General features: G+C 39.6%; 2 protein-coding genes across 12 annotated transcripts in view; one reads left to right on the forward strand and one right to left on the reverse strand.

Annotated features, from left to right (window-relative positions):
- The window catches only part of ANKRD17 (ankyrin repeat domain 17), a 160,714-nt gene extending 153,143 nt beyond the window's left edge, over positions 1 to 7,571 (reverse strand). For all 7 annotated transcript variants that reach the window (XM_061192365.1, XM_061192363.1, XM_061192364.1 and 4 more), the window contains exon 1: positions 6,697 to 7,571. In XM_061192365.1, the coding sequence (XP_061048348.1) occupies positions 6,697 to 7,110 (414 nt within the window). In that variant the 5' untranslated portion in view covers positions 7,111 to 7,571. The remainder of the gene's footprint in view (positions 1 to 6,696) is intronic.
- The window catches only part of ALB (albumin), a 136,170-nt gene continuing 119,536 nt past the window's right edge, over positions 7,412 to 24,045 (forward strand). For 2 of the 5 annotated variants that reach the window (XM_061192372.1, XM_061192371.1), the window contains exons 1-2: positions 7,715 to 8,181; positions 11,833 to 12,078. The gene's annotated coding sequence lies outside the window, so the exon portion shown is untranslated. Of the gene's footprint in view, positions 7,672 to 7,714; positions 8,182 to 11,476; positions 12,079 to 24,045 lie in introns of those variants that run through there. The other 3 variants (XM_061192375.1, XM_061192373.1, XM_061192374.1) reach the window with 3 other exon arrangements.

Here is a 24,045-nt window from a genome sequence, read left to right on the forward strand (position 1 = left end):
GATACCTATAATGCTCTACAATTCCACTTCCCCTCATGACTGGATAAGAATAGTTTCTAAAGACAAAAGAAAAAAAAAGTTAAGAAGTAAAAACACCGTTAAGTCAGGAAGGGTATTTTGCTTCTGGGTGGCAAATGGATAGGCATAACTCTACCAGAAAGGTAAGGCTCCAGGCACTAGAAGGAGTATTCATATTTACCCATCACCTTCTATTCCCTAATGACTTGTTTTTTTTTTTCAAAAGGTGAAAGCTGAAGGAAGTTAGTCAGATTTGGCATAGGTTACCATGGATGTTGGTGCCCCCTATCGGTCTTAACAAAAATATAAGTGGTATCAGCAGGCACTAATTCACATACCATTAGGAAGTGAAAATTCCTTTTTGTCTATGGTCAAGTACGGAAAAATTATAAGGAAGCTCATTATATCCACATTTCCTAAGCCACTAAATTATCCTTACAAAAATGCAGAATATACTGTCATAAGTGCAAATACTCTCAAGGGCCTAAAAATCAACCTCCTAGTCAACTGATGGTCTAATTTGGATGCTAGTAGAAGCAGTCTAGCAAATAGTCTAGTGAATTTCTGGGAGTCAAAATGTACTGCTTTGATGATTATTCAACAGTTAAAACTTTCACAATACTAACTCCAATTAGGTTGGTGACGTTAATGACTAGACTAAACTGAGTAATTAGAATCCAATAAAAGCATCTGACAGGGGTCCACCATAAATAGCTGCAACCAAGTTCTGTTACCTTAAGACTTGAGGTCCAGGGACTTCCCTGGTGGCGCAGTGGATAAGACTGCGTTCTCAATGCAGGGCACCCGGGTTCGATCCCTGGTCAGGGAACTAGATCCCACATGCACACTGCAACTAAGAGTTCACATGCTACAACTAAGGAGACTACGTGCTGCAACTAAAGAGCCGGCGAGCTGCAATTAAGGAGCCCGCAAGCCACAACTAAGGGGCCTGCCTGCCGCAACTAAGACCCAATGCAACCAAATAAATAAATACATAAATATTTTGAAAAAAGAAGAGAAATCTTTAAAAAAATTAAAAAGACTTGAGGTCCCAAATATGTCCAAAGTAACTAAATAAGATATATTTATAAACTATTTTTACTTCAGAGATCTGACTTCACCAAATCCTAGCAAAGGTAAGACGCTATGACTTATTAATAACACACATGGTATGGTGCAGTAGGAGATAGAGAGGTGTGTAAGACAAGGTTTCTTCTTTGGATCTGACAGAACATAGCAGACTAGAGGAAAATGCTTCATCGATTAAAAGGCAAAATATGAGGATTTAAGAGAAGAGAGAGTAGGCATAGGGCTAATTTAACAGAAAGAACAGATAAATCTGCGACCCCCCTACTTCACAACACAAATATGCCTTCTTCATTACCACATTACCTTAGAAGCAAGTTTCCCAATTCTAAACAATCCATATAAATGCTCGCCTGATTTCCCACAACCATGGCAGTGAGAATGTTTCAAAATAACAAGGTAGGAAGGAGGGAGGAGGTGGTCATATACTTCTGAGTATGGTATCTAATGAAAGTTTTACACACATACTACAGGTTAAGGGAAGAAAAGAAAAACAACAACAACAACAACTTATAAGCACCTTCAACAAAATCTTGGGTTTAACTCCAGGGTATTCACAGCCTATCCAGATCCCAGGTTAACATATTTAAAAGGAAATTTTTTTTTCTAAGATAACCTTAAAAAGCATAAGTCTTGAAAGGCAGAGAGAAGCAAAAAGATTGCCTCTAGACAAGGTGGTTTTCACTATAAAGTTTCATTCTGTTAACAACTGTTAATTCTAAATGGTGGAAATATGAATATATTTATCTGTATTTCTTTTTTTTTCAATGAGCTTTTCAGAACAAGAAAAGAAAAGCTCAGCGTAGCTAATTTGTCTTCAGTGGTTGTCCTACTGCCAAAAAGTATCTTCCCCTATGCCATCTGAGTTTGTTTTAACTTATCTGAAATGCCCACATCACTGATGTCGTACTCAACATCATACGGCATACCAGAGCATGTGAATGAGTGAATGAATAGGCAGGCTTTGAATCAAACAAACACAGGTTAAGTCCCGCTCTGCCACTTATCAGCTACGTGACCCTGATGAAGTTACCTAAAACCCTTCTAACCCAGTATCTTTGCCTTTAAAATGAGTATGAATATCCCCTCCAAACATTTGTATACTTCTCACATACTTTATTCAGGATATACATTTAACCATTTGCTTTCACTCTCATACTTCCTCAAACTTATATTTAATCATTGGTGTATTTTTAAATTAATGTCTTAAAATAGTTTTGCTCACCGTTGCTTACTCAGTACAGCAAAATTCCTACCATATAGTAGAAACTCCAAACATTTATGACTAATGAAACAAATATGACGACACCACAGTGTAAGGGTGAAAATGGGAATACATGAAAACTGTATTAACTCATTTAATTCTCAAAACAATGCTATAAGATAGAATCTACTATTATCACCATTAACATATAAGGAAACTGGAGAGAGGTTATGTAACTTGCCCAAGATCACAAACGTAGTGTGTGATGGACCAAAGATATGAATCCAAGCTCCATTCCTGCTCTTAACCATTATGTTAGACTTGACACACATTAGGCACGGATTAAGTAATTGTTTTTATTATTTTTTAAAATGTAAATATATCTAGGATGCTTAAGGTACTTATCAGGCATTCAACAATCAATGTCTTGGTTTAAATGGCTTTCCCTCAATACCTATGAGAGATCACCATCACTAAAAGAAGTAATTAAGTAATTGAAAGATGTTAAAATCCGAACTTCAGTTATTCAGCAGCTGTGGATCCAAGAAGGACGGAAGAAACTCTATGCCTCCTCCTGGTTTCCTAAATGAATTCTGGATCCTCCTTAGTTACTGAAAAAATTTTTATTAAGTACTATGCTTAAGCAGAATAGGAGACAAGATAATTATGACAGAACTATTGTTTCAAAGATCTTAACATCTTATTTACAAATACTGCTTCATCAATTAAGAGATGAAACTGGGGAACAAATAAGCTTCTCTGGGCTAATCTGGGATTCTACCATTACAGCAGAAGAACTTAGCATATTTCTATTAAAAAAAGAACAAAAAAAAGTTTGGAAGTGAACTTGAAGAAACGCAATCTACTTAAATAATTGTTCTTTCTCCTTCATTTCTCAACCCTACCTCTTTCCTGTTTGTCTATAAACAGATTCTCCCTGGCCATGCAAATCCTTTCAAAAGTGAATCAATAAGTCAGTACTAACTTATTTACTGGCTCTCCTTGTCTGAAATTTCTTCACTAGGTTTGTTACTTAAATTTAAAGCCTCAAGTTACCTACCAAATATAGATGGAATTCTGATCAACTCCTACTGTACTTATATTTTATGCATCTTTAACAGAAATGTTACTTTTGAACATGAGTTCTACCTTCAATAGCAAGCTTTTTCCATTTTGAATTCTGCTTTAGCCAACACTGATGCCATTCAATTACATTTGAAAATAGATTCAATAGAATGCAACGTTGATTCTGAAATGGACTATCAACTCTTGCAATTTCAACATTTTTTTCTTGTAATATTTGAGCAAGCTATTTAATTAATTTAATCCACTAATCGGAAAAGATGTGCATTACAACTTTTATGTTAGGAAATACATTTCTATTTTCCATATTGGTTAGTCACCCATTGAAAGCTGAGAAAATTACTGCAATTTTCAATTTTTGATCTAAGGTTTTGCATCAGATTGGGGAGGTGGGTAAAGGAATATCTGAAGTTACACAAATTATCTAAAACATGATTATCCGTATTCTGAAATACTGAAGAGAAAATCCAATTCTCAATAACCTACGCTAACGTTTAGTAAAAATTAGATTCTTGTTCTTGAACATTCAAATAAAGCTTTTATTTAAATTGAATCTCCTTTCCTTCCAGTGTTCCCTCTTTCAGCAGATATACAAAATATCCAGCTAGCGTTTTATCGAAGTAAACATATATATTCTTGTTAAATTATCCTCCACTTTTGTAGGTTAAATACCCCAAAACTATAACCTTTCTTATTCCTTCTTAACCTTTCAATGATTTTTATTGGAAGGATAATCTCAAAGACGTTATCCATATTTTTCATTGTGTAGCCAATAACAGAAAGGACGTAAGTACAATTAAGTATTAGCCACAAGATTTCCTAGCTCTAGAAAGTTAAACTTCTGCTAACATGTCAATAAAATGGTAATGAAATGAAAAACACTGCACAACTCATCCATTTAGCTTATAGTGTACAGTGACAATTACGTTCATTTATTTCTCTATTCTGGTCAAGGATGGAGGCAGGTGCAGAGACATACTGTCCTCCTGTCTGCTTATCCCTCATCATGTACCTGTATAGATTTATACAAATGGTTGTGCTTTCTTCCACTTATTTCTCCTGACTCAGCTCCATAACAAATGACAAACCCACTGTTTACACCACTGTACAGAAGACAGAATAAAGCATATTAAAAATAAAGAAAACACTCCCCTAGTTGATCAGTGAACATGTACCATTCCTATCTTCCAAGGAAAACAAACCCAACTCACAAAACTAACACACCTACAAATTTAAGCCTATTCTACATGATTTAATGAATTACTAAAAGTTTTGCTTATTAGGCTCAATTCCAATGGACAGAACTATCTAGGTATGTGAAGTTTAGAGAATAATATTTCAGTAAGTACTGCACTCAACTTCATATTAAGTTCCAAACCAGAGCTTGATACTTTATCTGAGAATTTAAAATCTTAATAAAATATTGGTATTTTGCCCATAGCTGCATGATTGCGTTACCTTGCAATTGACCGCCTAGTTTTTGAAAAATGTCAGAAGGGAGATACAGGGAATAAATTGTCATGAAAAGTATACTGGTCTGAATCATTAGAAAACTCTGATTTCCACTTTTGCTGCTACCACCACAACCAGTTTCCTTTAAAAAAAAAAAACTCTCATTTTCCTCATTTTTAAAATAAAAGGGTTAGATGAGATTATCTCTAAAATGTTTCTCATCTCTGTAAAAATAATACAATTGAATGATTCTAACTACCATATAATAGATTTTACTGGAAATAAGAATCCTGTCACATCCTTCTCTTCACTGTTTCATATGCAGGCTGAGCAACACACTATCCTGAAACACCCAACTAGGTCAATACAAAATCTATCAATACAAACCTCCCCTGAGAATTCAGTAGGCTAAATGAAATAGCAGGGAGTGTCCATCTTTTTGGTATACATACACGAACTATTTATTACATCTCTACCGATGTAACTTCATCCAGTCTGAGGTAAAAGAGAATCTGGTCTTCTACTAACAGACAAGTCTTAAATTCTTTAAAAGGTATTTCCCTATTTGAAATTAGGGAACCCAAGTTCCAATAATGCAATTTTCGAAAAACCAGCCTTGTACCAAAATTAGCAGTGCTTGTGGAAAAGAATAAATGGCAAGTGGTACTTCTAGATAATTCAGTTGTTCTCTCTTATAAGTAAATTTATAATCAGCCTTTAAAGCTGCTTTCCTTCTGCTACCTTAAGTTACAACTTCTTTCTTCAGATCAAGATTTTTCGAGCTTCCATTTCAGGGAGTGGACAAAAGAGTTACAAAAGAGCTGCTAACTAGTAAGGCTAACTCCTCTTCGCTTGTTCTCAGTATGGTTGGTACGTTTTACTGAGTTTTGGTTAAATGGTCTTCTTTGAAGAATGAGGTCCTGCAACGCCGCCTGTCTGTGGACCCAGGAAAAATTATAAACAGTTATTATGAAACCAGATCACTAGGACAAACCAAGAGGCCTTCCTATTCCAACTCACCACAACCAAGCCTGGCTCCAAAGCAGACTCTTCAGCTGCCTCACGTTATGTGGAAAGCAACAGGGCCTAGCTTAATTCTTCCTCACCAAGGAAGCATTTGACAATGTAAGAGTATGTACATGTCAGGATCAAACATAGTTTTCAACCACTGAGTTACATATAAATGTATATGGACATAAGATCAGTTCATCCAAAATCCTTGAGAGGTTGAGGAAGTGAAGGTTACTTCAGCAGCCACAATAGTTATGGGAAAAAAAAAAAAAAAAACTGCAGCAGAACAGTATGGAAAAGTACAGCTTCTCACGTGTCTCTCACATACACAAATACTTAGCTCTGAGTCCATTACAACCTTGCCTCCCCCCAAAACTGCTCCCCTCCACCTCACAAGCGGGAGAAATTGACCAACCTCCTAGTCGTTCCTCACGAGACTCACCTACCTATTATCTTACCCCTCCCGCTTTGGTCCCGGTCCCGCCCCCGCCCCAGGAGTAACACGGCCCTACTGGCCCGAGGCCGACCCCGCCGGCTGTGCAAGGAGGGAATCTAAGCGATTCCCTCCATCCTACACCGAGCGAACCATGCCAGGGTAACGTGCTGTTCACCAACTCTGTGCACTCCGTGGTCCTCCCACCCCCACGTGTCAGCTACCCTCCCCCACATGTCCACACCTCACAATTTCGGCCGGGGAAAGAAAGGGGGCAGTGGAAAGAAAGCCTGGCCCCTAAGACAGATCAAGCCCACAGGAATCTGTCCCACCGCAAGTCCCCTCCCACCTTTGGCCCCTACCTTTTACGCTCCCTTCCTCCCTCCTTCCCTTGAAACCAGGCCCTTGCCTCAGAAACCTCCTCTTCCTCGTCGTCGTCGTCCTCTTCTTCCTCGCTGTTGTTGCTGCTGGTGCCGCCGCCGCCGCCGCCTCCGCCGCCACCGCCTCCACCGCCGCCGCTGTTGTCGCTGTCGCTGCTGCTTTCGCTGCTGCTGGGGGGTCGGCAAGTCCGGTTACGCTTGGCCTTGTGGTGTTGCTGCGGCGGCGGCTTCTTCTTCAGGAGCAGGTCGCAGACTCGCACCATCCCACGAGGAGACGAGGCCGAGCGAGCCCCGCTGCCGCCGCCGCCGCCAACGCCGCTGCCGACCTCCGCCGCCGGTGCAGCCGCGGGGGGGCCCGCCACAGCCGCCACCGCCGGGGGGCTCCCTTCTCCCTCAGCTGCCGCCGCCGCCGCCGCCGCCACCGGAACCGTCGCCTTCTCCATCTCCGGGGAAAGAGGGAGGGCGCGGACGGGGGAGGGGCGTGGGGGCTACGCTCTACCGCGACTTCGGCCGCACCGGGGCCAACACAGCGTTCGGTGCCGCCTCCGCCGCCACCGCCTCGGTCACCTCTACTGCTGCTGCCGCCGCCGCCGCTCCGCCAGCTCTCACCTCGTCTCGCGATACTAAGGGCGGGGAGCCTGACGATGGGAGGGAGGGAGAGGGAGGGAGCGTGAGGGAGCTAGGAGGGGGTGGTTAGAGGCAAAGAGGGAGACCGGGGTGTCGGGAGATCAAGCGGAGGGGAGACTACCCAGAGTCGGGGGAAGTGTGCCTAGGACGACTTCCGATGGGGGGACGCCGGGGACAGAGGAGGGCCGCGGTTACTGCCGTAGCGCCCGCTACACCCGGATTTCTTCTCTTTCCTCGCTATTTCCCCCGCACACAGCCCCTTCAGACCTCCCTTCTTCCTTCCTCGCTGGTGACTAGAACGCAGCCGCAGGCGGAAGTACGGGTGACGCCATCAGCCGTCGCCTGAGCCGTGGCGCGCGGGTGGCCGAAAGACGAAAGTGAGATTTCGAGGGTCGGGTCTTGGGCCCCCGCGGGCGGGCAGTGCTGCGGTGCGGGGGGCGGGCGGGCAGGCTGGAGAGGAGCAGCCCGGGCCGGGTGGGGAGCCCATACCGAAGCACGGACCAGACGCTTTGTTAGCTGGAGGCCCGGACTGCCTGATCCGGGAGGTGGAGCCTGGTTCTGGACTCTTGTACGTAGTTTCGTTTCTGGCCATTTTTTCTACCGCCAAATGGTGAGTTAGGGCTGTGGATCTTGAGAGATGGCGTCGTGTAAAGGAAAGAGCCTACTTTGACTAAGTCTTGGGTCAGACTTCCTGAACCTGAGTTTACACCTGTGTAACATAAAGGAGTTCGACTAAGTGAAGTCTGAGATCACTACAACTCTGAAGTTTCCAAAGGGGAGAAGACAGGAGAAGGAAGCAGAATCTGTGCCAGACTCTGCAGACGATTCAGTGAATGACCCCGATTTAGTCCTTCCACCCCTCACCTACTCAGCTTTTTATCTGTGAAGTAAGCATCATAAGTAATCATCCTTGTCTGTGAATCTCTTGAAAGGAATATTGTGATGGGGGTTGTGAGTTCAGTTGTAGGTGTCTGAAGAACTTTCAGGACTTTCGGAATAATAACATAGCTTATTGAACTCAGAATTATCCCTTTCAGGTTCAATAAGAACACAGTAGCATAAGGAAAATGAAGGAAACATCAAAGAAAGATGTACTGGCACAAGATAAAAAGTATGTCTCAGCTGACATAGTTGTCGTTTTAAGACTGCTAAGTTTAGCTGAGTATGCCTGAATTTTTTTAGCCTTTTTTTTTTCTTTTTAGCATTGGCATACCATATGAAATGTGGGCAGTTGCCAGTACTCCACAGAGTACTATGGCAGAATTGGCAATGATTGAATCAATTCATTCAAGCAAAAATTCATCATGTGCCTACTGTGTGCATAGTTTATAAAATCTAAGTCTCTGCTTCCTGGGGCTTTACAGTGTAATAAGTGTTATAGTGAATATACACACGAAGTGCTAATCATCTGCCTGTTCCTCTCCTACAGTGGTTGCTAAGTTCTGTGCAGAACAGTACACTACATTATGTATCTTAACACTACAGATTTAGGTCTTAACCTCAGCTGGATTCCTCCCTCCTACTTATATATTCTTCAGCACCTTTTTCTCCCTTCCCACCAGAATACTTTTGCAGTCTTTAAATCCCAACCACATTTCATTATGTGACTTTACTTCAAACTTCACAAGAAGATCGATGCTATTAGGCACAAACTCCTTCAATTTTCCAAATGCTAGAAACTTAGGTACTTGTGGATCTTTCCTTTCCTCCAATATCAGAGGAATGAGACACTCCCTGCTCTTATATAAGATGAATTATCCGTCTGTACTCTAGTTCCAATCCCTGAGTTCTCTTCTATTATCTTTTCTGTCTTCAGTCCTCTACATTTGTGGTTCCACTCTGTTTCCTTTCCATCACAACCAAGCTTTAAAGAGTATTCTACATTCAATGTCTCTTTTTGTTATCTGAATTTCACTTATTAACCCTCTGCAATCTAACTTATGTACCTATCACACCATCACAAATACTCTGTTTGAAGTAATCCCATTATTTAGAAGAAAATGAATTCTTACTCTTTTATATAATAGGGAAATGATTATTTTGTTGGAACTATTAGAATAAGGTCACACCTATTAGAATGGACAAAGCCCCTGGAGTGACTTTCAGTTCTTTTTATGTAGCATTTTTTTTCCTTTTAGAACCTTGTAACAGAGACTTGATTAAGTCATTCATGAAACTTATTTCTTCTTCCTGGGCATACAGCTAGACTAAATATCCCAACTTCCCTTTAGTTATTTGTGGTCATATGAATGACTTTTAGCCAGTGAAATGTAAATGGAAGTGACATGCTCATTTCCAGGCTTAATGAAGTCCTTCCATCTTCACTCTTTTTCCATCAACTTGAAGCTAGTGAGTATGGTGATCTTAAAAACTGTATTCTGAAGATGCCAGAGCCAGAAGAGAGAAGGAGCATGAGTGGCTAAATTACTACTTGGAGGACAGACACCTCCAAATTAGAAACATTGCTTTTTGGACTTCTTGTAAGAGAGAAAATTGAGATTTGAGAATTCATATGTTACAGGAGCTAGAATGACCATGACTAACCCAGAAATTGGTGCTGGAAGTGGGGTACTGCTTAGACAGTACCCCATATTTTTATGTTATAAAATATGCTGTATTGGCTTACTGATGATGCAGCAGATGTTGGAGAAACTGGTATCAGAGGCTGGAAGGAGACCCATGTTTTGCAGTGGCAAAATGGGTGGTAAAACTATTACCTACCTATTGAGACTGTAGCTCAGTACAATCTCAATAATAAGAGGAAATAGTTCAAAAGAGTATAAGTAATACTGTATCTTGCATTTTAGCATTTTACTTTTAGCAAGACTTTGCTGAAGAGATAAGCTCAGGAAACAATTGCAGAAATGAAAGTGCATAGGAATATTTGGAATTCTTGGCCTGGAACAGTAAAACAATGAAACTAGAAGAGGCCTTGAGTCCTCCCAAGATTTAGTCCCGGAACAAAAATCAGATCAAGGCTTTGGCCTTCCCATCCAAGGCCGTTATTTTCGATGGCCTCAAGGAGGCTGGGATGAAGTTCTTGAGAAACTGACATGGGGGCAAGGAAGCAAAGGAATAAATTGGGTTAGAGAATTATGTAAGAACTTTGGGTGTAGTTACTAGAAGCAAATAGATCATAGGACTAAATTTTTGAAGGAATTTTATTACTGATCAAATCATGAACCTGATTCAAATATTGTTCAAGTGTTAAAACCTTGAGGCAGCTGTTCCACCCCAAACTTGCATAAGTAGAAAATAGAACATAAATGCTTTACAACTCCCCAATACTCACATAGGATGTGGCCATGGGGAATAATGGGCAGAAAACATTTCAGAGGCCAGTATTGGGCCATACAGAAGACAGACGACAAACAAATTCCTCTCCAAAACTAGATTGCGATCTCATCAAAACTTCCTCCACTCTCACAGCAGATGGACCACAAAATGCCTGCTCAGTATTTCATCGTTGTTATGTATCTATATTGCCTAGTGTCTCACAGTTTTCTCTTTTCCTAATGAGAGCATATTGTAGTTATCTGTTTCTGATCTACCACTGTACAATGTGTTTCCTGGAATTTGGGGTGATATTAGAGATAACTTGTGTTTTTTAATTCATAGGTTGTATCTGGATCTAATGAAGAGGACTGCACATTACCTAAAAACTAGACTTTAAGCCCGACCTAGTAATTGGATAGAACCTTTAGGTTGTCTTTATTGGAGTAGGATGTGTTCTTTATGTGGGAAGAGAAGTAAAATGGATATTTAGTGATCAGAATAGTGGACTCTTGCAGACACTAGATTCTTCTGGGCACACAGTTAGATTACATTTCCCAGCCTCCTTTGCAATTAGGCTTACCAGTTAGATGTGCCAATTAGATTCTAACCAATGGAATGTGAGTATAAGTGATGTGCTCCTATTGCATCTCTGGTCCATAAAAAATATCACATGAAAAGTTCTCCAGTATCTCCCATTCCCCAGCAACTTAAGGCATTTGTATTGGAAGCCATGTGTTGAAGATGGCAAAGCCACAAGGTATAAGGACTCTGGTTTCCTGAATCTTCACTTGGAGGATAGCTGCCTGCCTATTAACTTGTGTTAGAGTTCTTATGCATTCTTTTGTGTGACCCACTGATATTTGAGAGTTTGTCCTAACTAGTATAGATCTACCCTTGTTTCTCCAGGTGCAACCATCCATTTCCTGGTCTTAACTCCCATACCACAGGAGTGGGCCCATGAATCAAGCCAACCGAAGTACCATAATTCCTCAGTCATAGGGATTGGTTTAGGAATGGGCAGGTTAACAAAAGGAGCCAATCAGAGACAACCTCACCATTTTGGCTAGCATTATTGAGAAAGAGGCACCTCACTCTGGCTGAAGTGAAGCAAAAACTTAAATTATCTGTGGCCTTTGGTCACCATGTGGCATGAACATGTCTGAGAAAGAAATCATTACAAGACAATAGAGGCAGTCTCGATGGTATTGCAAGAGGAAAAAAGTGCTCATGAATTGAGACATATTTCTTGGCTCTCTCCTCAGAGTTGAAACCCTAAGGGGTAAGGGATAGACACTGCCAGGAAGACTTCGGAATTCAAAAACAGGGAGCTTGTGGCTTGGGCCCTGTTTCCCACCTGGAACTTTGCCCAACACAGGCAACTACAATCAAGTAGAAATGGCAACATAATATGTTTAAGCAGATGGCCAGGCAGCATTGATAACCACTCCCACTCCTGCATGTTCCTTGACTACACTGAACTGAAAAGGAGATACAGAATTCCTTAAGAGGTATGTAAATTTGATTCACAGTAAGAGCGCAATTGCTTTACACAAGGTTGCTGCAGTACAGGGTGATTGAAACTCATGGCACAGGCTGTGGTATGAATCCATGGGTTGGATAGAGGATCCTATTGAGAAGACACACCCATAAATTCTAAAGTAAGGGCAGAGGAAAAACAATAACATTTTGAGAGAATAGATTGCAAATTGTATCAACAATAGACCTTACAGCAACAAATTTAGACAGCAAGCAGGCCAGATGCCCCTCCAACAATGCCATGATAGTGAAGGACTTACCTCCAGCAACCAGATAAAATCTTAGAGAGAGAGAAAAGCCTAATAATATGTTAAACCTTGAATTCTCTGAACGTGCATCCAAAATTGATGTGAAATTCAAAACGGACTATTAAACTGGAAAAGAGTAAGAAATCTCAAAATGGCAAGGTTTGGGTTTTTATTCCTGACTAGTATATAAAATAATACCAGTGTCAACAAATGACACACCCTGAAATGCAAACCTGGTAAGTCTAGGTGGCATGCACAGTGATAACGGTTCCTTGGCCCTGGCTAGGAGGTTCGTTAATATTTACTATGTTGTAGCAAGCAAGCAAATTGTTAAATTTTAGATCTTAGACAATATCTATATCAAGGTTAACGTTTTAGGGGAATTGGTAGAAAAATGTCAGGATTTTGCAGTGTGTCCATTAGCAAGGTCCTACAAGAAAGGGATACATTTCAGTTCAAGCTGCCTGTATGAATGCAGGAGAAAGAATACAGTTGACCCTTAAACTGTGCGAATTTTTAAAAATAAATACAGTGGCCCTCAGTATTGGGGGATTCCACATACATGGTTAAATCTGCAAATGCAGAATCCACAGATCTGGAGGTTTGACTACTGGACCCAAGCATCCGCAGATTTTGCTATCTGTGACAGGTGCTGGAACCAGTCCCCTTTGAGTACCGAGGAACAACTGTATATTTCTAAGACACCCCCTTTCTGCATGTACTCAGTAATCCATGTGACTGAGAATCAACTAAACCTGCAATTTACAGGTTTGGAAAACCCATATTCTCTGTCCTGAGCTAAAGTTAGTGCAAACACAGGTAAGGAGTTGAAAACTCAGTAAAAGATATAATTGGAACCCTGAAAAAAGCCTGATTCTTGATCACCTCATGCATCTCTTGCTGTGTATATCCTATCTGACAAAGGTTGACAAATAAGTCCCATTGTGAGGAACCATTCCCTGAGATGCAACTTGGAGGCAAGTGGACAGAGATAAATCCTAGCTGCATTATCCCTAAACTCATTGCTCAGCTTATGATTTTGGATGCAAAGGCCAAAATAGAAATACATAGTTAATTTAGTTGACTGGAGGATAGACATTGCATTCCAACCTTGTAACACATTGCTAAGGGACAGAAAACAGATAACACACCATCTCTGTTTTTGGTTTCTAAACCAGAGTTACCAAAAAGCAAGGTGACCAGCAACCAACTAAGATTGTAAGAGACTTGTATAGACAAAAAATACCAAGTCTTGCAAACAAAGGCCTATGATTGCTTAATTCCAATACCCTCTTACGTATGGGCAAGGGATCAGGGAGCACCTTCCAGAGCACAAACTCAAGACATATTAACTGGACTTCCCTGGTGGGGCAGTAGTTAAGAATCCGCCTGCCAATGCAGGGGGTACGGGTTCGAGCCCTGGTCCAGGAAGATCCCACATGCCGCGGAGCAACTAAGCCCATGCACCACAACTACTGAGCCTGCGCTCTAGAGCCCACAAGCCACAACTACTGAGCCCACACTCCACAACTACTGAGCCCACATGCCGCAACTACTGAAGCCTGCGCACCTAGAGCCCCTGCTCTGCAACAAGAGAAGCCACCGCAATGAGAAGCCCGCACACCGCAATAAAGAGTACCCCCACTCACCTCAAGTAGAGAAAGTCCGCACGCAGCAACGAAGACACAACACAGCCAAAAAAAAAAAAAAGGACGTATTAACTGACCAAGAACCTCATCTACTAGCTAATTAGAGTGCCCTTACTTTCCTTAAGTGTATACCAATATCTAATAAAATTATCTTTATTGTGCTGTACCATGATGTGCTACATTCAAACCTGGTTTAAGAAATGCATATCACCTAGAACTCTTGGTTTCCAAGAGCAAGATGGAAAAATTGGATGAGACTTTGGCATGTCTCCTGTTGGAGAAGAGAGTATTTCAGTTGTCCATGGTATAATTACATTGTCTTAGACTAGGGCATTTTTAAAATTCTGTGTACTGAAAAATGTACAAGTATAGGTGCTGGGTAGCCAAGGGGTAGAATGTAGTGAACAACACTTTTGTATGTCCATCTTTTCAGGAGATTCCTATCCTTTATGTAATAAAGCTGTCAATTATGTGACTTTTCCCCTATCATAAAGATAGGTATATGAGCCAAGCCAATCTCCAGAGTAATGTATGACAACTTTACTGAGGCTAGACCCCACTGACCATCTTTGGCACAACAGGGAGCAAACCTACCTTACTATATACAGGTGTACCTTGGAGGTATTGCAGGTTCAATTCCACAGTTCTTTCAGTACCACAAGAAAGGAAATATCAATAAAGTGAGTCACGAATTTGTTGGTTTCCCAGTGTTTACAAGTTATTTTTACACTATAGTCTATTAAGTGTGCAATAACATTATGTCTTAAACATATTAAAGCATTATGTCTTAAGCATGTTTAAGCATTATACCTTAAATAAAAATACTTTACTGCTAAAAAATGCTACCATCATCTGAGTCTTCAGCGAGTCGTAGTAGTAACATCAAAGTAGTTTCACAGATAACCAAATCATATATAGTAATAATGAAAAAGTTTGAAATGTGAGAATTACAAAATGTGACACAGAGATACAAAGGGAGCAAATGCTATTGGAAAAGTGGTGCCACTAGGTATGCTCAGTGCAGAGTTGCCACAAACCTTTTATTTAAAAAATGCAGTATCTGCAAAATGCAATAAAGTGAAATGTAACAAAACAAGGTATGCCTGTAGAAAAAACAGACCAAGGCATTATAAGTAATAGAGAGTAGAGTCCAGATAGCATTTGAAATCCAGGATCGTAGACTAACCCATTGTCCGTTAATTAAGTGGCCACTAAGTTCTGTCTTTTTTCCCTCCCACACCTGCTGCTCTCATTTAAGCTATTTCAAGGTACGTTTTATACATGTGTAACTAAAATATCCCTGACTAATATAGTCCCCTGGGTGGCATAGTCCCATTCTTAGAGAATCTTACAAAACAAGGATTGGGGCAGTAGTTAACATTGTCCCACCAAAATCTCCATGGAGACATTTCCTCAATTGCCTTCCTTGGAAAAACTGTTTGACTTTATTAAGGAAGATAGTGATTTATGATTACTTCCTAATTGCCAAAGTCATTAGCCTCTCCCAGTCTCTACCTTACCTGGTGTGGAATTTGGCATCAATTGTTGCCGTTTCCAAGTGGGTCCCAGTAAACTAATCCCCCTCTTCTTGCCTAGGTTCTGAACAATTTGGGAAATAAAGCAAAGAATAGAAATGGGGACCAAGATATCACTTTATTACTGATAAAGTTAAGTTGGTTGATGTTGCGTAGTGGGAAAACCAAATAGGCCTGCCAACTGATCCCCAGAATTAGGCAGATTTATACCTCCAATTCCTAGCAACAACACTTGACAGGGACAGCATGGAGGATCAAATGGGAATTCGGTCTCTGGACAACCTTGTTCTTTGAGGTTGGAAGACAAAGCTAAATCAGACATTCTTCACAAATTTACTAGTTTTATAAGTCACTCAATCTCCCCAAGTGTAGAGGAAGACGCAGAACTAATTGAGGTCCTTTCACAGGGAGCAAACTTCAGAAGCAAACAAGATGCTTTCTCTGCTAGCATCATTGACCAATTCCTACTTGAACCTTCCTTCCTTTAGTTTCCATGATAACCTAGTTGCTTTACCTTTTTAATCAATCCTGCTTATTCTTTATAGGCCTTTCTTCCTCTCTCTGGCTCTTAAATATTAACAGTTCCCCATGATTCTGGCCATTGCCCTATTTCTATTTTATATACTGTCCCTAAGGAATCTCATTTAAGTTCACAATTTCATTTACCATATATAAGACTAATGAATTCATATCCCTTATCTCCACCCCAACCCATATAGATCCAGGGTTACCAATGGAATTACAGTGTTTAATGTTTCCTTAGCCTTTATCTCCAACCTAAATGGATCCAAGATTACCAAATCCTATTCATTCGTTCTATGTTCTATGTTCTCACTACCTAATTACTTTCTTTGCCTCACAACCACTGCCTTAATTTGGCTTCTACCATCTTTCATCCATTCTATTGCAGAAGTCTATTAATCTCTCTGCCTCTGATCCTACTCTACTCCATTTTATCCTCTACATTGCCACCCAAGTTAATTCTCTACCTTGTAAAAACAATTTACTTCTGGATACAAAAACAATACATATTCATTGTAGAGCGTTAACAAAATATAGAAAAGCACACACACAGGAACATATAATTCCATCAGCTAGAGATAGCCACTGATGACATTTTAGTCCAACTCTTTTCAGTGTTTTTTAGGTGTATTTTTAAATAAAACAAGAATGCTGCTGCTGCTTGTTTAGCTTGCTTTTGTTTTTGTTTTACTTAATATATGTGAGCATATTCTCAGGGCATTAAATATCATTTGTATTGAATATATAATGGATATATCAACTTAAGCATTGCAAACTGGCAGCCTATAACCAATAGTGAATATATAATGGATATATCAATTTAAGAATTGTTTTAAAAAGTTCTTCAGAGAGAAGGAAAATAATATAAGTTAATAATATATTTCAACTTGGCAGGCACCTTTCTGGTTTTGGGAGGACCAGTAGCTCCTCTGGTCGCCCTATTCTGAGGTGTGGCTTTAGGTTGTAATTCTGGAAGGTCACCTAAAATCCATTTCATCTGTCCATCAAAATAATTCTATAAGCTATTTAATGTCCTATTATATATCCCTTTCTGCTTAAAGCACAGTATATTCTACTCTCTTCAACTTAACTCTGACCAATAGAGTAGTACCAGAGTGGCTATAGACAGCATCCTCAAGAAAATGTGAACTTGTGATCGGTTATCTGACCTGAGTGGGTTTTAAACAAGCAAGAATCCTTTTGGCGTCAGTAGGTGGGACTCAGGAAATCTGTTGCTTAAATGCTCACTTGTGATTGCCTGGAATGAAGTGCCTACTGATGTCAAGACTTTGGCAAGCCCTGTGAATATAATGAGAATGAGGAATACAGGTTTGTGGAGTGGGTTGTCTGCTTTTAACTATACCAAACAAAGCTTAAATGAAGACCATGACAAATCCAGGATTTTAAATTCCAGGCTCCAGGCATGATTAGAGTTTTAGGGAGCTTCTATAATTGCCCTAAAAGAAACTTGCATCTTTAGGTCCAGAGGAATCATATCTGAAAATAAGATGTAGAGTCTGATCTTCCGAACTGCAGGATTAAAATGAAGGTTGAATTTACAGTATTTCTGGGGCTTATATATAAAAATCAGGGACTATTTGGGATACAGTGAGACCCTGAGAACATTTGGGTGAATTCAGATAATCCTGAGGTTCATAAAACATCAAACCTCACTGTGTATTCCTTACCAGCAGTCCCTCTTCCCTTTATGTTAAGACTGTCCTCTCCCTGCCTGAAATCTCTGTAGCAACCCCACTTGAGGGAGCTACCACATGCCATATCTCTACCACTTCTTGTATCCAGACCAGATCTATAACTAGAGTCATAATCCATTAAGAGGTCTATGTGTAACAGTGGCAAGCTTTTGATATGCTCCAGAAAACCGGAAATAGGTATAAAGATGAAAAAAGAATACAAGTTTAGATAGAGTCAAACTTATTGATATAGGATTCTCAATTCCACGTGGTTATAACTATTTTAGATGTAGTCATTTTGGAATCATTATAATCATTTGTTTGCTTGAGTGACTGAAATGTATTTTTGCTGGTGGACAATGTTAAATGGATTTGAGATATCAGAAGTTCCTTAGCAAAATGTAGAGGAAGGGATAGAAAGATTTAAGGAGAAAGGAAAACTTGAGTGATTTATCATGTTCACTCTTTCTCCTACTTTCCATTGTCTCCCAGAAGAGCCCAGAGGATACTCCCTTCATCAAGATATTGAGAAGGTAGTGACAGAAGTGTCAGTAGTCTTGAAAAGCTCAACACTCTAGTTTCCATCATCTAAAGGCTGGGGATAAAGTGGGGGGGAAATGCTATTGAAAGAGGCTCTCTGATTTTAATAGAAATGGTGTAATCCTATAGTAGTACAGACCAATTTATTGCATTTAAGCAACAGAGGCAAGGTAGGTGTGATTGCCATAACTGTAAGACTACAGTGGAATTCAGAATGAGAGGTCTTTGGGAATGGCAAATTGACCATGAAGCTCCTTAGGACTTAAATAGATAGGCAGCTTACAAGAATAGCCAGGGTTACCACATTGCATGTAGCTCTTAGCAACATTTACATTGTAGTCTATATAGATGGTATCTCCTGGAGTACAAGACCTACTACAGTGAGAATTGTACACCCTTGAATTGTGCAAAATGGTGGCCTGGATATAACTTAAAACATACTGAAAATTGCGGCTTCTTACCTAATCTCTAAACCTGAGTCATTTTAGAGTCCCTAAGAACCCCAAGAAATGTTCACATGAAGAAGATACATGCATCACAGATACATGCTGCAAATGTTTCTCCTTACTTTCTTTAAGGGACCCATGGATACTTACTAATGCTTGGCCCCATTTCTTTAACCCTATCTCTAGCCACATCCTTGCTATGTCCTTACCATAGCCGGAGTGTATTTTCCTGCTTCCTCACTTTGGGCCCAGCAATATGATTTGTTTTAGCCAGGTCGTATAGATGGAAGTAACGTTGTGTCGTTTGTACATGTCTGCTTGACTTCTTGCCTCTCTATCACTGTCATGAGAACACATCCTAGCTAGTTCACATATTCAAGGAAAAAGAGATAGTGGAACAGACCCACACCAGCAAACTTGCACCTCAGCTAAACTTAAGATATGTGAATAAGCCCAGCTGAGATGAACAGAGCTACCAGTAAAAATGAAGAGCAACACCCAGTGGGCCTCTTTGGGTTTTTAAGGATAACATATGGCATTTGTGTATGCTTCTTCAACCTATCTAATCCATTCTAGGGAAGCTGACCCACCAATGTGAACAAGAACAAATAATTGTTGTTAACCGCTGATTTTTGGGAAAATTTGTTATGTAGCAATAGCTGATCAATACTTGGAAGCTATTCATTGAGAAAAGGGAATACCCAGGAATTACTGGACGCTGACTCTTAGCATACTTGAATCCTCAGGACTTGGAGTGCCACTGTGATCCACCAATTAGAATTGTTGCTTATGGAAGTAAGGTAAAGCTGCATTCCTGGGAAAATTGCATGATTAGTGCTACCATAAAAGACTTGAAAGATGTAGTGGCAATGCTTTCTTTCTATTCACATTTATGTGTCCTCTTTTGCCTATGTAGAACAGATGAGTCTTGGAGAATAGCAGTGGATCACTGTAAATATAATCAGGTAGTGACTCTAGTTACAGCTGCTGTTCCAGACATGCTCTCTTTAATAAAGCAAATCAACATAGCCTCTATCAGTTAGAATATAACTATTAATCTGGCAATTGTTTTTTTCCCTCTATCTCAGTAAGAAGAGGACTCCAAAAAAGTGTTTGTTTTTACCTTGAAGGAACACAAATATACTTTCATTGATCTGTTTCAGCTCTCTAGCTCTGGGTTACAGTCTAGCCTGCAGAGACCTTTACCATCTCACCATCTCATAATCCTACATAACATCACACTGGCCAACTACTTTGGTGATATACTCATAGTAATGGGTGACTGGATTTCAGGGAGTGGGAGGTAAACTCCAGTGAAAATACAGGTAACTGTGACCTCACTGAAATTTCTGAGGATCAGGTGGTCTCAGCATCTCAGGATATCCCTCCAGCACAATAGGAAAAGTGGTGCACCTTTTCCCCATATCACTAAGAAAGCACTTGATGAGCCTCTTCGAATTTTATAAGTAGAATATACTACATTTGGATGCGTGACTCCAATCTATTTAATGAGTTACCAACTTTGAAATATCCTCAAAGTAAGAGAACTTTCTAGCTGGTCTAGGCTGTAGATTAAGGTTCTATAACAGATTTAGAGTCTATAACAGATCAAGATGCTGTTTGGAGCCAGGAGAAGAATCATGGTGTAACCTACTAGGGCTTTGAATCAGTGCCATATAATCAACTATTCTCCTTTTGGAATATTCCTGGGCTTGTCTTGTGAGCCTTAGCAGAGACTGAACACCTTACCATGAGAATTTAAGGCCGTGAAGTCTGGGATGACCGTCGCGAACTGGGTTTTATCTAACCTAACAAACCCAAACCATAAAGCTGTATATAACCAGAATCAGTTTAACATCAACTGGAAGTGACATATAGAAGATTGGAGTCACTGAAGCCACTGGTAAATGACATGACCTAGTAGGTGGTTCACATTACCAGGTGCCTACTCTGTCTACATTGCCACCATTCTATCAACCCACACTTGTGACCACATAGGGAATTCTCTATGACTAGTTGACTCAGGAAGAAAAAATTCAATCCTGGTTTGCAGATGGTTCTGGAAAATGAGCTGGCCCCTGCCAGAAGCAGATTGCTATAGCATTACAATCTCACTCAAAGGTAACTCCAAGGGGGAAGAACTTTAATCAGTGTATGTCATTTTCAATTTGGAAAAACAGTGTACTTTGTCTATTTATGGGTAGTGGTTAATGGTCTGGCTGGACATACAGGGACATGGGAAAAATAAGACCGAAGGATTAAGGGATAAGTACATTTGGGGAAGTGATATGTAGATGGACCTCCTGTAATGTTAACAGAGTGTGAGCATATTTATATCTCATGTAAATGCTAACCACAGTAGCAGCAGCAGCAGCAAAAGAGGTCACCTCTGCAGGGGAGGCTTATCATTAATCAGGTAGCCAATGTGACCTCTTCTGTGGCTACTAGTTAGCCTCTTTCTCCAGCTAGTCATTGCTTGGTCAATGGTTCCCTGAACAAAGTATGATGACAGAGATGGAAGTCATTTATGATCTCAGAAAAACATGGACTCCTCTTGCAGAGGGCTGATCTATCTACTGCTATAGTTGAGAGCCTCATCTTCCAGACGCAGAAAGCCAATGCTGAGCACTTGAAACAACGCCGTACAGCAGGGGGACCAGTCAGCCACCTGGTGGCAGGTTGATTATATTAGACTGCGTCTATATATAGGTGGAATCAATTTGTCTTCATAGAATGGATCATTATTGTGCAGCTATATTTGTTTTTCTTGCCTGCCATACTTCCTGTAGCAATGCTATTTATAAAATGATGGAATGGCTTATTCAGCATTAGAGAATCTCATACAACATTGCCTCTGTCCAAAGAACTAATTTTAATGTAGATGAACTAAAGCAAAAGAATAACAACCATGTGGTCACTGGTTTTAAATGGTTTATAAATCCATGTGATTACTGAACTATAAAGCAATGACTTTATAGAATGGTGGGACGGTCTATTGAAGAACTCAGTTATGATGTAAGAAGCAAGTTGGGAAGTACTGTCTTAAAGGATTCAGATACTCATTCTAATAACAGAACATATTTGTCTGAGAACAAAGTGGTGGCAGTGGAATGGCACAAGTCACTCTTAGACCTAACGACAACAAATTTATGTTGTCCAGACTGAGACACTTTTAATAATTGAAATGGAGGGACTTCCCTGGTGGTCCAGTGGTTAAGACTTCGCCTTCCAATGCAGGGGGTGCCGATTCAATCCCTGGTCGGGGAGCTGAGATCCCACATGCCTCACGACCAAAAAACCAAAACATAAAACGGAAGCAATATTGTAACAAATTCAATAAAGACTTTAAAATTGGTCCACATCAAAAAAATCTTTAAAAAAAATTGAAATAGAGCATTAAACAATTAAACTTACATAATATTTAAAAATATGTATTAAACAACAAATTGATTTTGTTATATTGGTGGGCCTATAAAATAGTCTGTTTGAAAACTATTTTCAAAAATAAATCTGGATACACTAGAGAAAACTAAAAATTGCTTAATACTGATTATTAGTGCATTAAAAATAACAACCAATAATTATTCTATAATATTTATGTATTTTAATCAGTTTCTCAACTGTATCTGTCTCATACCATGTATTTTTTCACTTCTGAAAAATGTATTTTTTTCCAGATTCACTGAGATACAACTGACATATAATATTTTGTGAATTTAAGGTATACAATGGAATGATTTGATGCACATTTATACTGTGAAATGATTGCCACAATAAAGTTAGTTAACACTTCTATCACCTCACATAATTACCTTCCCTTTTGTGGCGATAGCATTTAAAATCTACTCTCTTTAGCAACTTTCAAGTATATAACACACTATTGTTAATTATAGTCACCATACTGTACCTTAGGTTCCAATAAATTATTCATCTTATAACTGGAAGTTTGTATCCTTCAACCAACATCTGCCGATTTCCCCTGGCACCCAGCCCTAGTGAAGAATGTATTTTAACATGGTATTATGTTTGTAATTTTTAATAAAATATCTCTAAACTTCTTCAACATTGTATTTTACAGTTAATGAATTTTAAATTATTGATGCTCTCAGTTGACTCTTCTGCTGACCTCAGTATTTTTATTTGACTCTTCTGTTCACCTCAGTATTTTTATTTGGGATGCTCTCAGTATTTTGTATGCTCTTTATATAGGTTAATATTAGTATCTGATAAACTCAGAGCAAATTATGCCAAATGGACTATATTCTCGAGTTGGATTTTGTTTTATTATATGTGTAAATATTTCAGCCCAAATGTTTTCAGATACTGTCTTTCCTGCTTCCACTCATTGTATCCTTTTTAAGACAAATCTCATCAAATAAATGATCTCTATTTATGATTCTTTGAATGTAATATCAAATATAGATGTTGCACAATAATAGGTAAATTCTCAATTTCATTCTATTCTTGTACAGAATATAAATTTATTCAAGTAAAAATAGAAGCTCCAAGAAAGAATCTCCTCATAAGTCAAGGGTATTTATTTCTTACTGCTGTTGTATTAAATTACCACAAACATAGTGGCTTAAAACAACACAAATTTATCACCTTACAATTCTGGGGGTCAGAAATCTGAAATGGATTCCTCTGGGCTAAAATGTGAAGGTGTTGTCAGGATTGCATTCTTTTTGCATGCTCTAAGGGAAATTCTGTTTATTTGGCTTTTTTAGCTTCTAGAGTTTGCCTGCATTCCTTGGCATGTGGCCTCTTCCTCCACCTTAAAGTGCATTCCTCCAACTTCTGTTTCCACCATCACATCTTCTGGGACTGTTCTGCCTTCCTCTTTCATCTTTTAAGAACCCTTAGATTACATTGGGCTCACCTGGATAAGGCAGGATAGTCTCTCCATCTCAAGAGCCTTAACTTCATCACACCTGTCAAGTCCCCTGTGCCATGTAAGGTTACGTATTGCCATGTACAGTTTCCTGAGATTAGGGCATGACCAGGAATATTTTCATATGACATGGAAATGGCTGGGTCATATTGTAGGTACACGTTTACCTTCTAATAATGGGTGAAATAATTGAATAAACAATTCACTAAGTAAGATACATGAGTGGCAAATAAGTGCATGAAATGATGCTCTGCTCTATGTAGAAATATAATTGATTTTTGTATATGAATCTGATATCCTGAAACACTGCTAAACTTCCTTATTAATTCTAGTAATTATTTGTACACATCATAGGATTTACTTCACAGAAATCATGTTGTCTGTGAATAAAGGGAGTTATACGTCTTTTCCAGT

The sequence above is a fragment of the Eubalaena glacialis genome, chromosome 5 (genome assembly GCF_028564815.1).
Source record: "Eubalaena glacialis isolate mEubGla1 chromosome 5, mEubGla1.1.hap2.+ XY, whole genome shotgun sequence".
Lineage (NCBI taxonomy): Eukaryota > Metazoa > Chordata > Mammalia > Artiodactyla > Balaenidae > Eubalaena > Eubalaena glacialis.